The 14347-nt window shown below is 34.1% G+C and overlaps 1 protein-coding gene across 1 annotated transcript in view; it reads right to left on the bottom strand.

Annotated features, from left to right (window-relative positions):
- Positions 1–966: 966 nt before the first annotated feature.
- LOC150094742 (cell adhesion molecule Dscam1-like) overlaps positions 967–14347 on the bottom strand; it is a 170827-nt gene continuing 157446 nt past the window's right edge. The window contains exons 21-24 of the mRNA XM_090411346.1: positions 11820–11987; positions 11539–11718; positions 1752–1903; positions 967–1338 (exon numbers count right to left, since the gene is read on the bottom strand). Coding sequence (XP_090267472.1) covers positions 1219–1338; positions 1752–1903; positions 11539–11718; positions 11820–11987 — 620 coding nt within the window. The 3' untranslated portion in view covers positions 967–1218. The remainder of the gene's footprint in view (positions 1339–1751; positions 1904–11538; positions 11719–11819; positions 11988–14347) is intronic.

Raw genomic sequence — 14347 nt, 5'->3', positions numbered from 1 at the left:
TCTGATAAACACCTTTTCTATTCTCTTTCTCTGCAACTAATTGCGTCTCATCTCAATGAGAACTTAAATGTAGTATTCGTAATATAAAGAAATATTTTCGAAGAATCTTTTTAAGTTAATTTAAACTGCGGTTTCAATTTGGAGAAGTAAGAAGTTTGATAGTTATCAACATGCATTTTTAGTAATAAAATCCCAAAATAGCAGACATTGTGATCTGTAAATGAATTGTAAAACCGGGTTTTATTTCCCAAAACAAATAAATCGGTCGTTGGACATCACTTAAAAGGTATGAAGCGAGATACTCGTTTCCTAATAGCCTTGGTAACTTCGAGAATCATGGACAGTAGGCTACTTGCAGCACAAAATACGAAACACATGAATTGATCAAACACATCTGTAGAAAAACAAGCAAAAAACATTCGAATCTTTTTGACACAAACTAAATCAGTGCATTGAGAAATCATCGGAGATTGCAAGTGACGGAATGTGTAGCTTTTTACTAGTTATAAAGAAATAAAAAAAAATCGCTGTGTGAAGATTGCAATTTGTAAATCACAAGGGTCTTAACCTTGAAGGCAATAGAGTAGAAAATTTACTCACTAATCCATTAAGTGCCCTTTATTGAATTCCGTGACGAATTAGTTTACTTTTCATTAGTTAATGGAATTGTGCAAGAGTCAATTTAGATTGTTTTTCTATCCGAATGACATATTACAACAAAAATCGTTACAAATCAAGGACACCGTCAGTGATTCAAGCATTGCCGTCCGTAATTTGGAAGTGTTGATCAGAAAGAGTTTGCGCAAGTGCCTTTTAAAAAAATAGGATTGTCTATCAGATACCTCCTTAACAGTACTAAGTTGAAACATTCCATAATATGAAAACAAAGGACTAAATCCTCGAAATAAATATGCGACAATACCATTTGACACGGTATTAAAGTTTAATGATTTCTCATCAGTAAAATCACAGTGCTTAACTCTATCGGAGGTCAGTCCTTTGAAAGGTATTTTTTTTTTATTTTACTGAAAAACAGCGACTGAAATGAATAAAATGTCAGTTTCTTAGTCTTAAAAGAATCGGTCAACGTCACTTTAAATGAAACGCTTCTGGTAAAACGTAGAACACACTCCACGTTTTGGGCCATTTCCAAAAGTACATTAGACTCGTGGAAATCTTCCAGATATGTACGCCATTTCTTTGTAATGTCCAACTCTGTCAGTCCCACGTATCTGGAACTTCGATGTCTTGCTGCTGAAATACGCCAGATGTCCCTTTGACTGCTAAAGGCGGAAGTACACTGGGCTTTAGTGCTTCGTACGGTCTCTCTGGACGGCACTAACAAAAAAAGAAAAGAAGGAAAAAAGCTATTGAAAACTTTTATAGTTTCCTTAATTTTAGCTTAATTTTATTTATGCTGTTTTATTTTAAAATTTAAAACCAATAATTTAATAGCATGTTTAGTACCTCTAAAACAGAATACTACAATCTTGCAAACTGCATATGATTTGATATATTTATTATATATCAGAAAATATATGGTGTATATGCTTGTTTTAAAAAAAATTAAGAAAATTCAAATTAATTTATCTTCATTTCTCTTCATAAAGTATTTTAGATTAATTTATATTATTTACCTTTATTTAAATATAATAAATATTTCCCATTTCGTCGCTTATATGACGAATATTTTTGTTCTTCCAGCTGCTAGATATTATGAATTATCTTTAAATCAACAAACAGTTACTTACCTGCCTGCTGTACAGGTTATCTTCACGTTTGTCTTTGCCTCGTTTGTTCAGCGTCCGAATCCCGGAAGTACCTGGCTCTCCCAGCTGTCTGTAGTCGGGAAGTGTATCATAGGGGGTAGCGTAGGGATGGACTTCGTCGTCTTCATTGGGAACTGCAGGTAACAAGCATCATGTTCTGGAATATAATTTGTTTTCAGTTAACGCGCAGATTATTATTAATATTATTCGTGTGCAACCAAGTTTTTGTGTTGACGATACGGGTGGTTTTATCATTGCTATCGGTGTGACGGACTTGTGTTAGCGCCCTATGAACTGTTTCATTATTAAAAGTTAGAAGTGTCTTGCAAGAAAGCAGTTAACGAAATATATTTTATTAATTTTTATAAAACATCATTATTTTAAAGTGATTTCTCCAACTTCCTTATACATCTAAAAGAATGTTTCATAATTGTTTTATTATTTCGTTATATAGACACGTTAAATATTTTTTCATAAATATGTAATATAATTAATTGTCATCTTTTGTTGATGTTGATATTGGTTACCCCGTGTAGTGGCCGGGATAAGAATAGCCCCTTGCATGTCGTACGAGGCGACTAAAATGGGTACCCAGGGAGGGTAATGGATGGCAATGCTGTAGCCAATGAAGTTTTAACTGAGGCTCGGCTATTGCTGTTACCCTCCTGCCATGATCAGAGCTTATAGCTCAATAACACCCCACCCATACATTTTCTTCTACAGATAACGGGGAATATGAAAAGCATTTTTGCTTCGCCCATCTTAGCCAAAAAAAAAAAAAAAAATGTTGATATCGGTGCGTGAATTTTTTTTTTATTTTTTTATTTTTATGCTATTTCGTAGCATTGTAAAAATCAATTTATTAGTTTTTTTCTGTTTCATATAAAGTCAAACATATTCGTCATTATGTTAATGAAATATGCACTTAAGATTTTAAAATAGAAAAAAATTAAGGGATCCAAGAAAATTCTGGATTTATTAGTACTTTTCTAAGAGTTTGCTCGACATGAGTACCATTAAACAAGTTTTCATAGCCAAAGACAATTAAACAGATCGTTTTATCCAGTTTAACTTGTGGCTGTCTGTCGTAAATATATTTGTATTAACAAGTGTGGATGCGATATTTGTAAATGGATGCTTCAAGTTTTCATGTTCTCTTCAAGATATCTCATATACCCAATACAGCAGTTATTATAAAGGGGGCAATGTTTGATATAATAATTTGAACAAATATATAGCTGCCTTACTTGATAATTTGATACAGTGCAAAAGTGTATTGCGCGCATTGGACCATCATTTTCAAATGTGCGATGAGTACCTTGTTTATTATAAGCCTAAAAGTGGCCGAGAAAGTTTCATGTTTGGATTTTTAAGATCAATTTTCTGGATTATGTTCAATAAATGTCCTTATGTACTGTAGATTTACTGTCTTTTTGTGGAGGATGGTGAGATTAAAATGTGAATACTGTTGGTTCCCAAAAGTTTAAATAGTAGAAATCGCTGTTTGAAATGTTTGAAGCAGATTAATGCTGTAATTCTGGTAATTAACCACACTTGTTATAAATGAATATCGCAAATGAAAAGACTCCGTGAAAGAAGTTATGTTTATTCTGTTTAAATAAGTATAAATATGTAAATGTATTCGTATTTCTGACACCATTTGGTTTCAGAAACATGAATATTTTAAAGAACTTTTTAACCAGAACGGAAGTCTCTTCTGTGGTGGCCGGGATAAGAATAGCGCCAATGTAGCTCATACATATCATACGAGGCGACTAAAATGGGTATCCTGGGAGGGTAATGGGTGGCAGTGCCGTAGCCAATGAAGTTCTAACTGAGGCTCTGCTATTGCTGTTACCTTCCTGCCATGATCAGAGCTTTATATAGCTCAATAACACCTTATCCCTACACTGTCCTCTTTAGATAACGGGGAATATGAAAAGCATTCTTGCTTCGCCCATCTAGCCAGTCCTTTTAAGGATTTAAGGAACAGGTTTATTTTATTTAAGGGACTGGTTTATTCGTTGAACACAGTTGATTAACGAATAAACCAGTCCCTTAAATAAAATTGTTAAGGCTTTCTCGGAGTTATTCTAAACAATTTAAGCATCACTCCATTCCTCAAGCCACTTCACTTGTTATATCGATTCTTACAGTAACGAAGATATAAGGTAAAATGTAAGAAATGCGTTTAGAATAGAGATATTTCCCTTAAGGTGTGCGAACTTGGAGAAATTCGATTACTGTATCCTGTTACTTTTAAAGAGAAAACACAATCACTCAAACAAAAACATAATAAAAAGATTGGGAAAAGGAAATCACGTTTATCCACGTAAAAATAATTCACATTTTCTCCGTAAAATATAAACTCCGTTAATATTTTATCTAATACCAAAATGAATATTTTTAGACAAATTATATTCACTTGTTGATGAAAAGAATTCGCTGTCTTAGAAAAGTTGAACATTTTGATTTAAGTTTTCTCTTTTTTCAAAAAGAATTCAATTCAAGAATTTTCCAAGCAGTATTGCAGAGTCGCTTCCTTTCATATAATAAACCCTTTTTCTCCGTTTTCTTTACCTGCAGGCAAATACGTCTCTTTAGAGTTCTCCAAAGGTTGCCTTTCATGTTATGTTACCTCTTTATTCTACAAGAGTGGATTTATCTCTCCCGTAATTCTCTCCCCACCCCCCGAACATCAGAAAAATAAAGGACACAGATAAACAAAATGGAAAATTTCAATTTGATTCAAAGCACAGTTATCTTACTGTTTGGCGATTTGTTTTGGGGAAATTCTTTAACAGTGGAGATTTAATTTCTAAATTTAAAAATTATAGTCTATCTACTCTCTGAACGGCCTCAATTAAGAATAAAATTTCACACTATTAGATATCGGGGAGGATGATAAAAATAAAAAAAGAGAAAGAATAAGATTTATATATTTGTTATCGTTAATTATTGACCTGGAGCTTCTGATCCTGGAGTAGTCTTGGGTAAGTCTCCTGATCGGCTACTTGGGAATCCTCCTTTCTCGGGTTCCTATTTTTACAGTTCCTAATTCAGCGATATTCTAGTCCTAATTCAATCATAACTAGATATCCTACAGAAAGGGTGGGGTGCGGGGATACTGCTCTTTCTGTAGCGCACACGCGAAATTTACTCTATGGGAAGAAAGAATCGATGTCCCATTTAGGACGCAAAGAAGACCTCCATAAAGTTTTTTTCCACCTGAAGATAAGTTTGCTTTTTCATTCCGTAAAACAATTAATTTATGACACCCAAGGAATTCTGCGCAATACACTGCCTTCCATTACCTCAGTTGATTCAACTATTTCAACCCGACATCCGTATAAGGTTTTTTTACTTTTACTCTTTTTTTACTTTTGGTTGAAAAAAGATCTTTTATTCTAAAGAAATCGGCAATGAGAATTGCACCAGAGGTGTGTGTTTTATCCCCTCATGTCATACATCCATTCGACTACTCTACTGAAATGTATTTTTATTATTGTGGACAAGTGTATATACAGTAATCTCTCGATTAGTGCGTCATTTTTTTCGATACGCAAATTCGATTAGTGCGCTTATATATACATCTTAAAAATAAATGTTGCAGATTTTAAAAATTTTCTATCTACATTTTTATGGCTAACTATTTTAAAAAATCACTCACCAGAATGAAATAATTTAGTTACCGATTTAAAGCATTTTACAAAGTTATTTTTAGTGACATACTACACTACTTCCATGTACACTATGTTCCAAGTTTTTACCGCTTAAATTTATGTCGTCTGCTATAGTACGCCCACAGATTCGAGACCCATCGACACTTCTGCGCATGTCACAAAAAGGAGAATCCATTCCGATAATAGGGTAATCAATCCGTCTTCTGGGATGAGTTATTTATTATTACACGTCGGAAAATTTAGCTTTTCTTTTATGATCCTTATAGTTTTTAAAGTGGTAACTATTTTGCTTGTATAACAGTCGGGAAATTTTATCTATAAAGCACGTGATTTCGCGTGTTGGCGACCAATTCGTACGTCCTTCATTTCTTTCTCTCCTTCAATGATAACGTCCAAGAGTTAATTAAATCTCATTCTGAAGAATTGAGTGATTCCGACCTGCTAAATTTAGATGCACAGCTGGAAGATCCCGAAGAATATGAAGAAAATTTAACCACTGATAGTCAGCCAAAAGAGATTTCACAGAAACAATTTAAAAAGATTTTTTTTACAATCGAAGTTTTTAAGCAGCAGTGCTTAGAGGCTGATCCTGATGAAGAGAGAAGCAGTAAAATTTGCAGAAGAGTAGAAGAGGCAATAGGGCCATAACGTCGGTTGTATGAAAAAAAAGAAACAAAATGCCCGCCAAACTGCGCTAGCTCAATTCTTTGTTAAGAAATAGAATAATAAAATTTATATTCTGAATATGTTTTATTGTCTTTAGCTTCATGGTTTTTCTTTAACTAGACCCTGAGACATACCGTAATTCTTTTGGAAAAAAAATTAAGGATCAAAAAAGAAATCTGAGGAACAAATTATACATTTCCTCATAGGTTAATATATTCAATTAGTGCGTTTTCGATTAATGCGCCTGTTTTAAAGAACGCACTAATCGAGGGATTGCTGTAGTTACTTAGGCATCATTTATTTCAGTCTTAAATTCCGAAATAATTGGTCTTTTTAATGGTATGTTTAGCTAATATTTAGACTTAATTATTGGTTGCATTTTAGAATGTTAATATTTCGCGTGTACTATTAAATGAACTCATGGTTGCCCACTGTTTTTATAATAAACAGTCAACATGCTTTCCAAATTAAAAAAAAAAAGTAAAATGTGCTACTTATATAAGAATAGTAATTTATACTCAGAGATACAATAACGAAAGAAAAAGAAATAAATATAGTAAATAATTTATCCTTAATAACAATTTAAAGTATAATACTCATTTCTGGACCATCTGAAATAGCATTTCGTTTGGGTGAAATCATGGACATATGCGATTTCATATGAAATCGCATATGTCCGGGCAGTTGTATTGATTTGGAGATCTTAAGACATTACGTTTATGTTAAATTCCAATAAAATTACAAACCAGATTTGTCATTGTTTCATAAATTGTTACGATCTTTCTCTCTCTCTCTCCCCTGCACGTAAACAGATGTATTCAGCGGTAACAAAAGATCCTAGGGTTAGATCTCTCCATCATCAGTCCTGATATGTACATCATTCCTCAAAGGAGCATATAGGAGATTATGATAGTACCTACTTCATTAAGTTTCTATTATTGCTGGATTCCTCTAATTTTTTCCAAATTAATCTGTGTTTGTTAGATCTTATTTTCCACTAACTGCATCGATCCACTTACATCATGGTCTTTCTCTGGATCTCTTCTCTGGCACCAAAATACCTATTTGGCTAACCTTTCATGTTCCATTCTTTCAAGTAACCCTACCCTCTTAGATTAGTTCTGTTTATTCATTCTTGAAGGCTACCAATGTGCTTTTCATGTGTCTTCATTTTTAATATGCCTACTTTATCTTAGACCCCCCTCCCATCTGGAGTAGAACTCTCATAGTTCCCATCTATAAAAAAAAGAGAATAAAGCTGAATGTGAGAATTACAGCAATTTCTCTACTGAGTGTTCCAGGTAAGATTTATGCGAGCACATGCTTGAAAAGAGATTGATAAAGATTGTGGAAGAGAAACCTGGAGAAGAACAAGTTGGGTTCAGGCCAAATAGAGGTTGTCAAGATCAGATTTTCACTTTAAGACAATTAGCTGGGAAATCATGGGAATATGACAAGAATCTGTACTTTAGTTTTGTAGATCTGGAAAAGACATAAGACAAGGTACTTAGAGAAACGCTTTTCAAAACACTACAATTATATCGAACATTATACAGAGACATAATCTATATTTAAGTTGTCAGTCGGCAGTTAGAAATGAAGGAAATACAGGAAGATGGTTTGCTGTAAAATTATGGGTAAGACAAGGATGCACATTATCTCCCATCTTATTCATAATCTAGCCGGATTACGTTATGAAAGAAAGTATCCACATCCAGGGTCGCTTTCGAACGTGCAGCCTGTTAGTTAGCGAGCAGATACGCTAACCAACCAGGCCGGCAAAGTTTTGGTCCCAGTTTTATTTTTACAAAAATATATAAATTTGAATAGGCCTGATATTAGAACTGAAGATGTCAAATATAGCTCTTGGCTTTATGTAGATGATGTTGTATATTTGGTACATCTAATGCATGTTTCCAGGATTCTCTAACTAAATTGAATAACAGCTGTAACCAATTTGGCATGAGAATCAATAATAAAAAGACCAAAACTATGAAAATAGGTAGAAACATTGAACACATAAACTGTATTCCGAATGGAGATCCTATAGAACAAGAAAAATATTTCAGCTATTTAGGCACAGGTTTCAGTGAAGATGGCAAATTAAATCTGGAAATAGATAACAGAATAAGAAAAGCTGGTATGGTGAATAAATTTATATTGAATAAGAGAGAAATTAACCAATACACCAAAGTAGCGGTATACAAGACAAGCTTTCAAACGGGTTTTAAGTTATGGATCTTAGAGTTGGGTTAGAAATAAAGCAATTGATCAAAACTAGAGACGATAGACATCAGGGTTATGAGAAAAATTAGGGAAGTGAATCGTGACATCAATGGCAGAATCATATTAAAATGAAGATATTAGAAAGGAATGTGACTCGTTTATTAATGAAGAATGTGTAAGAAGAGCTAATCTAAGGCGGTATGGCCACTTAAATAGAATGGGTGAAGAAAGGTTAGCAAAGATGCTAAGATGGCAAGGAAGAGACCCAGCGGAAGACCAAAGTCTAGGTAGATTGATTCAGTCAGAAGTGCCTTAGAAGCACGGAATGTTAGATATAACGATATTGGAGTGTTCACAAGTAATGGACTAATTTGGAGGAAAGATGCGGATAGGTGAATAATAAGAATGTAAACGTAATCATGTAGTGTTCTCATAGTAGCCTGAACATCCCTTGAGGGTACATCATCAAGGAACTGATGATGACTTTTCTGTCTGTGGTCTCTACTTAATACTACGGCTTGGATCCTTTCTTTTTTGAGAAAAAACTAAGTTTAAGTATTGGTGTGGCTTTAGTATAGTTCTAATCCGAATGCTGTACCGTATCGAATTAATATCGACACCAGAATATCTAATTTGGACTCTTAAAATAGTGAATGTAATGAAATGTCATCTATCATAACAAATATCCAATGTCGTAAGGTATAATCTGACTTTGCAGCTGGATTTTCTGTTGAAAGATTACACGTAGTTAATGCTGAGGCTATACTGGGCTATTAAATTCATCTTCCACCAAAACGCAATCACAAATATCCACGTCCAGGGTCGGTTTCGAACGTGCAGCCTGTTAACCAACCAGGTCGGCAAAGTTTTGGTCCCAGTTTTATTTTTACAAAAATATATAAATTTGAATTAAATATTTCTTTACACATCTAACGCTGGGGACTCTCTGTACCCTAGTCGGTATCAGCGATACCTTTTGGTTGGAAAGATCTAGGTCGATTTCCGTCTAGGACATGAAGGCCCTTTATGACGGCTTTTTAGGTGAAGGTGAGTTAACCTGTCCTGTAGGTGGAAGCAGAATTTTTCATCCAGAAGAATACACAACCAAGAAGAATATACGCAGTCAACAGACGTACAACACTGACCTCATAACCCAAGCTGATTCAGTCATAGATCAAAGTAACCGAATACTTGCACAACCGGTTTTTCATTCGTCTTAGACAATGTTTGTTGCAAATCCATTTTTCCATCATTTTCGTGGTACTTGTTTTTCACTTTGTATTCGGTTTAATACCCTTTCTTTTTGCATTTTGTTGACATCTTTTTGTCATCTTTTTTTTTCCTTCTGTTTTTTCTATCCATTCATTTACTGATTATAAAGCACACTTTTTGTATGTCTTCATTTCTGACCATATCAAAATTTGTTTTTCCTGTAATTTTCCTAAGAGTTTTCATTTCTGTAGAATTTAACTATTTGATCTTAGCGGTTTCAGCTATTTTCTCAAATACGTAAGTTAAAATTGGTGTTATTATATATACTTAGTTGCAACATTTAATTTTTTTTCACATTGGTCTTGTTAATCATCCTGAAATCTTATTTTAAGCGTTTGATCTTTTACTTCATTTACTGTAAATTCTTCTGAATTCCCAAGTATTTAAATTTTATCACTTGTTTGATTATTTTTCTGTTTATTTCTAGCTTGCTTACATCTGATTGGTTGCGTACTAATCACAAGAGTTTTATTTATTTTTCATTCTATTAATGTTTCCATATTATATTTTTGGCAAATCTGTTGGAAACGAAACACTTCTCTTTTTCAATCTCTAAAAGAGATAAATCGACAATTAAAACAGTTCATAGATGCATCATGTACGATATATAAGATACGATCAGAAATTCTCCAGATTTTCATTTAATAAATGTCTCTTTTAGTTATAGGTAGAACAGGATCTACTAGACTTTTATTTCAAAGTTGTAGCTTAACTCCGATTAAGAAGTAATGTTTTGTAAGATCTGTGCGACCTCTTTTTATGACATCGGTTCTGTTGAAAATCAGACTTCAAAGAATAGCACGTGCAAATCAGGGTTAGATTCACACGTGCTATCCTTTAGTAAAAACTGTGTATGAAACAATAATAGCAGAACCGAAACGTTTGATTGATTTTTTTCCCCATCTTCAAAAGAAGTGAAGGATCTAATATTTGTCGACCGTCGTGGAATCGTCTTTGCTAAATTTTGTTTCTAAGTGTTAAATAATTGTAGCATTTCAACTGAAATGCTTTGGATCGTCTACAGAAAGATATGTGGTGAAATCCGAGAAGTATTGTAAGAGATTAGTTTTTCTCACCATGACAATGATCCAGCTCATTAAGCTTAGTCTCTACGCTGGAATTTCTGATCATGCGCAGTAGACTCTGAATGTAACTTTTCTTTCAAACTTCAGTCAGTACTGAAGGAATTTGATTACGCCATCGTTATTAAAATTTACTGGCTCTACTTGTCGAGTTTTAAACAGAACTTCTGTTGAGAATGCAAATCAGGGTTAGATTCACACGTGCTATCCTTTAGTAAAAACTGTGTATGAAACAATAATAGCAGAACCGAAACGTTTGATTGATTTTTTTCCCCATCATCAAAAGAAGTGAAGGATCTAATATTTTTTGACTGTCGTGGAATCGTCTTTGCTAAATTTTGTTTCTGAGTGTTAAATAATTGTAGCATTTCAATTGAAATGCTTTGGATCGTCTACAGAAAGATATGTGGTGAAATCCGAGAAGTATTGTAAGAGATTAGTTTTTCTCACCATGACAATGATCCAGCTCATTAAGCTTAGTCTCTACGCGGGAATTTCTGATCATGCGCAGTAGACTCTGAATGTAACTTTTCTTTCAAACTTCAGTCAGTACTGAAGGAATTTGATTACGCCATCGTTATTAAAATTTACTGGCTCTACTTGTCGAGTTTTAAACAGAACGTCTGTTGAGAATACTGGAAATGTTGTGAAGTCACAAGGAAATTATTTTGGTGGGAACCTCACCATAATATAAGTTGTCTTTGAGATACACTAAAGTTTGCCACGTTTGGTTTACCATTTAGCGTGAATAAATCGTATAAGATTAAATATTCTCTCAATAAAAAATTCCTTACGAAATTTTATAATAAAATCTTTCCCAATAAGGACTTTTCTACCTACTTCCAGCTGCATTCACTAGAGAAGACATTGGACGCGATTGGCTAGTGGAAGACGACGACCTCTGGGTTCCTTCGTCACTGGATACAGTTCCTGACATTGGAGGCTGTTGAGCTGCATTGATGTCCTTAAGGACCATCGCTTCCATGGCTTGTCGTTCTTTGTGAGAGCTTCCGGAGCCATCTAGAATAAAGACCAAAAAGCAAAAAAATCTTAGAGTAACCAGTGCGATTTAAAAAAAGGCGTGACCACAGCATTCGATATATTGAAATTTCTACACTTACCGCTTCCGTAGGTGCTACGTTGGGATGCTCTCTTATGACAGAGCACACAACCCACTATAACGATTATAATCACAATAACGCCTGAGGTGATAACAGGGATGACCACCGTAATGTCCAGATAGAACGGAGAAGTACCGTTAGTTTCAGAAAGTTGAGGAGTTCGAATTTCTAGAGAAATAAAATACGATGCATTAAGAAGATGCTGTTTTGACACGGCATACAAAAGTTGCACTGCTAAGGGTTAGAGAATACATCAACGCATAAAATGCTTTCAGTAGCTACAACGACTTTTTTTTTGAAAGACTACAGTATACACGACTGTGGTTATTAGCATGGCCTTCGATGATGTGATGTAATTCTGACCATCCCCTTGATTTTCCTCTTTTAGTATGAAATATGTTTTATCGTTATAAGTTTCATCTTCATTGGTCTAAGGGAGGGTGAGACTACCAGAAACATTTCCTGTCCAATCTATCTGCAGATTGGACAGGAAAGATTATTAAAATTTCTATAGGAGTTCAAAGCACTTATACTGTTAGTGTTTTCTATCCGTTTACTTCTTGGTATTACGGAAATGTATCGTTCCTTATAATCTTTAAGGGTTTGGAGTATTTGAGGAAATCTTGTAGTAGGCATCTCTATACAAGTCCATACCACTGTAACTTTTTTTTCATGTAATTGAAATATGGTCGTGTGATTTTTCTCCAGTCATCGTGATTGGCATTTTATTTTTCAAAAACTCTTTCAAAGTCTATGGTCATTGAAAGTGTTTAATAGGAATAATAAAAATTATTATTTCTTCTGTTTGAATAGTCTGGTCCATAAAGCTGGATTATCTTAATATGTTCATTTTTCTATTTTAATGTAAGTGAGATTAATCCTACTGCTATTGGGATAATTTCTGTTACATTCTACATTAATACTGAATTACATTAATGGTTAAGGTGATATTTTACATTAATTTCTGTATTAACAGGTATCAGAAATTCTACTCTACAGTTTTTAATGTTTTTATGGTACTTAAAATTTAAGTCAATGATTCTTGTAAATTCAAAATTGAGACAGATCTATCGAGCTAATCTTGATGATAAATGTACACCAAGTGGACGTGGCCGGATAATTCGCCGTAAAAATTTAAACTAACAATCTGGTGACCTTATGAACCAACTAGTTATAGGAAGGACTTTAAAATTAAGCTTTTTAACTCAGAGTCTGCTTTCCTTCATCTCTGATGTCGTCTCTAGCAAATTTGTGTCGTAATATTAGATGAAGGCAAAAGAAAGGTCAAGAAACCCGTATCTCAACTGAAAGAAGTGGATATATAATTCCAGATGAGTATAAATTTCTAGAAAATGGAGAGAAGTTATTATATGATAGTGGTGAAGATAACGAAGAGAGAATTTTAGCGTTTGGTACACAAACTGGATTAGATGACCTTGAAAATAATAAGGATTGGGCATGTGACGGTACTTTTAATTAAATGCATCCCAAATATATATTATCAATTATTCAGGCTACATATAGTAATAGGAAAGTATTGGCATTCCACGTCTTTTTGCAATCATCATCATCATCACGAACTATGGGCTCACTGCCCGTTGGTGTCCGATGCCTCCTTCACTATCTTCTTCCACTGTACAGTGTCGCAGATACTGTATACTCATTCCACACCAGTCCTTTATGTTGTCTATCCATTCTCTGTATGGTCTACCTCTACTCTTTACACCATCTAATACCAAACATAAATGTCTTTATTTCCCGGGCTGTCTTCACTCATTCTACAAATGTGTCCAAATAATTGCAGCTTCCATTTTATAATCTTCAGCATTAGATTCTCTTTTGGTTGTATCTTCCGATAGAGCTCTTCATTGGTGATTTTCTGTACCCATCCTATTCTTAGAATCTTCCTGTAACAAGTTCCTTCAAATACCAAAATTCGTTTTCTTGATTCCTTATTTATTACCCATGTTTCAGATCCATACAGTACACCGCTAAATATATACATGTTTTCCATTACTCTTAGATGGAGGCAAAAGAAAGGTCAAGAAAAAAAGTGATTAGCCTGCAAACTTTTGTTTGCAGGCTGATCACTTTACTTTTCCAGATGTTATCCATGGATTTCAATTTGTTCTTCCCATTGCAATCCGGATCTTTATTTCTGTTTTGCAGTCCAAATCATACGTCATTTTACTCCACAAATATGTCGATTGTTATACATTTTCTATATCAGTTCCAACCACTTGTATCTTTTGTTTCATGTTCTTCTCACCAAATACCATTGTCTTCGTTTTTTTCAAGTTCATAACAAGTCCAAATCTCTTCCATTCCTAATTTAACAGTTTCAGTGTCTTCTTCAATAATAACAATGTCATCTGCAAATCTCAGATTTTTAATTCTCATCCCATGCACTGTGATATTCTTTTTGCATCTTCCTTCATTTTATCCATTGCTCTTTCTAAATGTGCGATGGAAATGCTTGGTGATATTGGGTCCCCCCTGTCTTAGCACCTCTGCTTGTTCTAAACCAT

This window comes from Typopeltis vanoorti, chromosome 21 (genome assembly GCF_054136105.1).
Source record: "Typopeltis vanoorti isolate ZY-2024b chromosome 21, IOZ_Tvanoo_1.0, whole genome shotgun sequence".
Taxonomy (NCBI): domain Eukaryota; kingdom Metazoa; phylum Arthropoda; class Arachnida; order Uropygi; family Thelyphonidae; genus Typopeltis; species Typopeltis vanoorti.
This window is presented reverse-complemented; position numbering and strand designations above follow the sequence as displayed.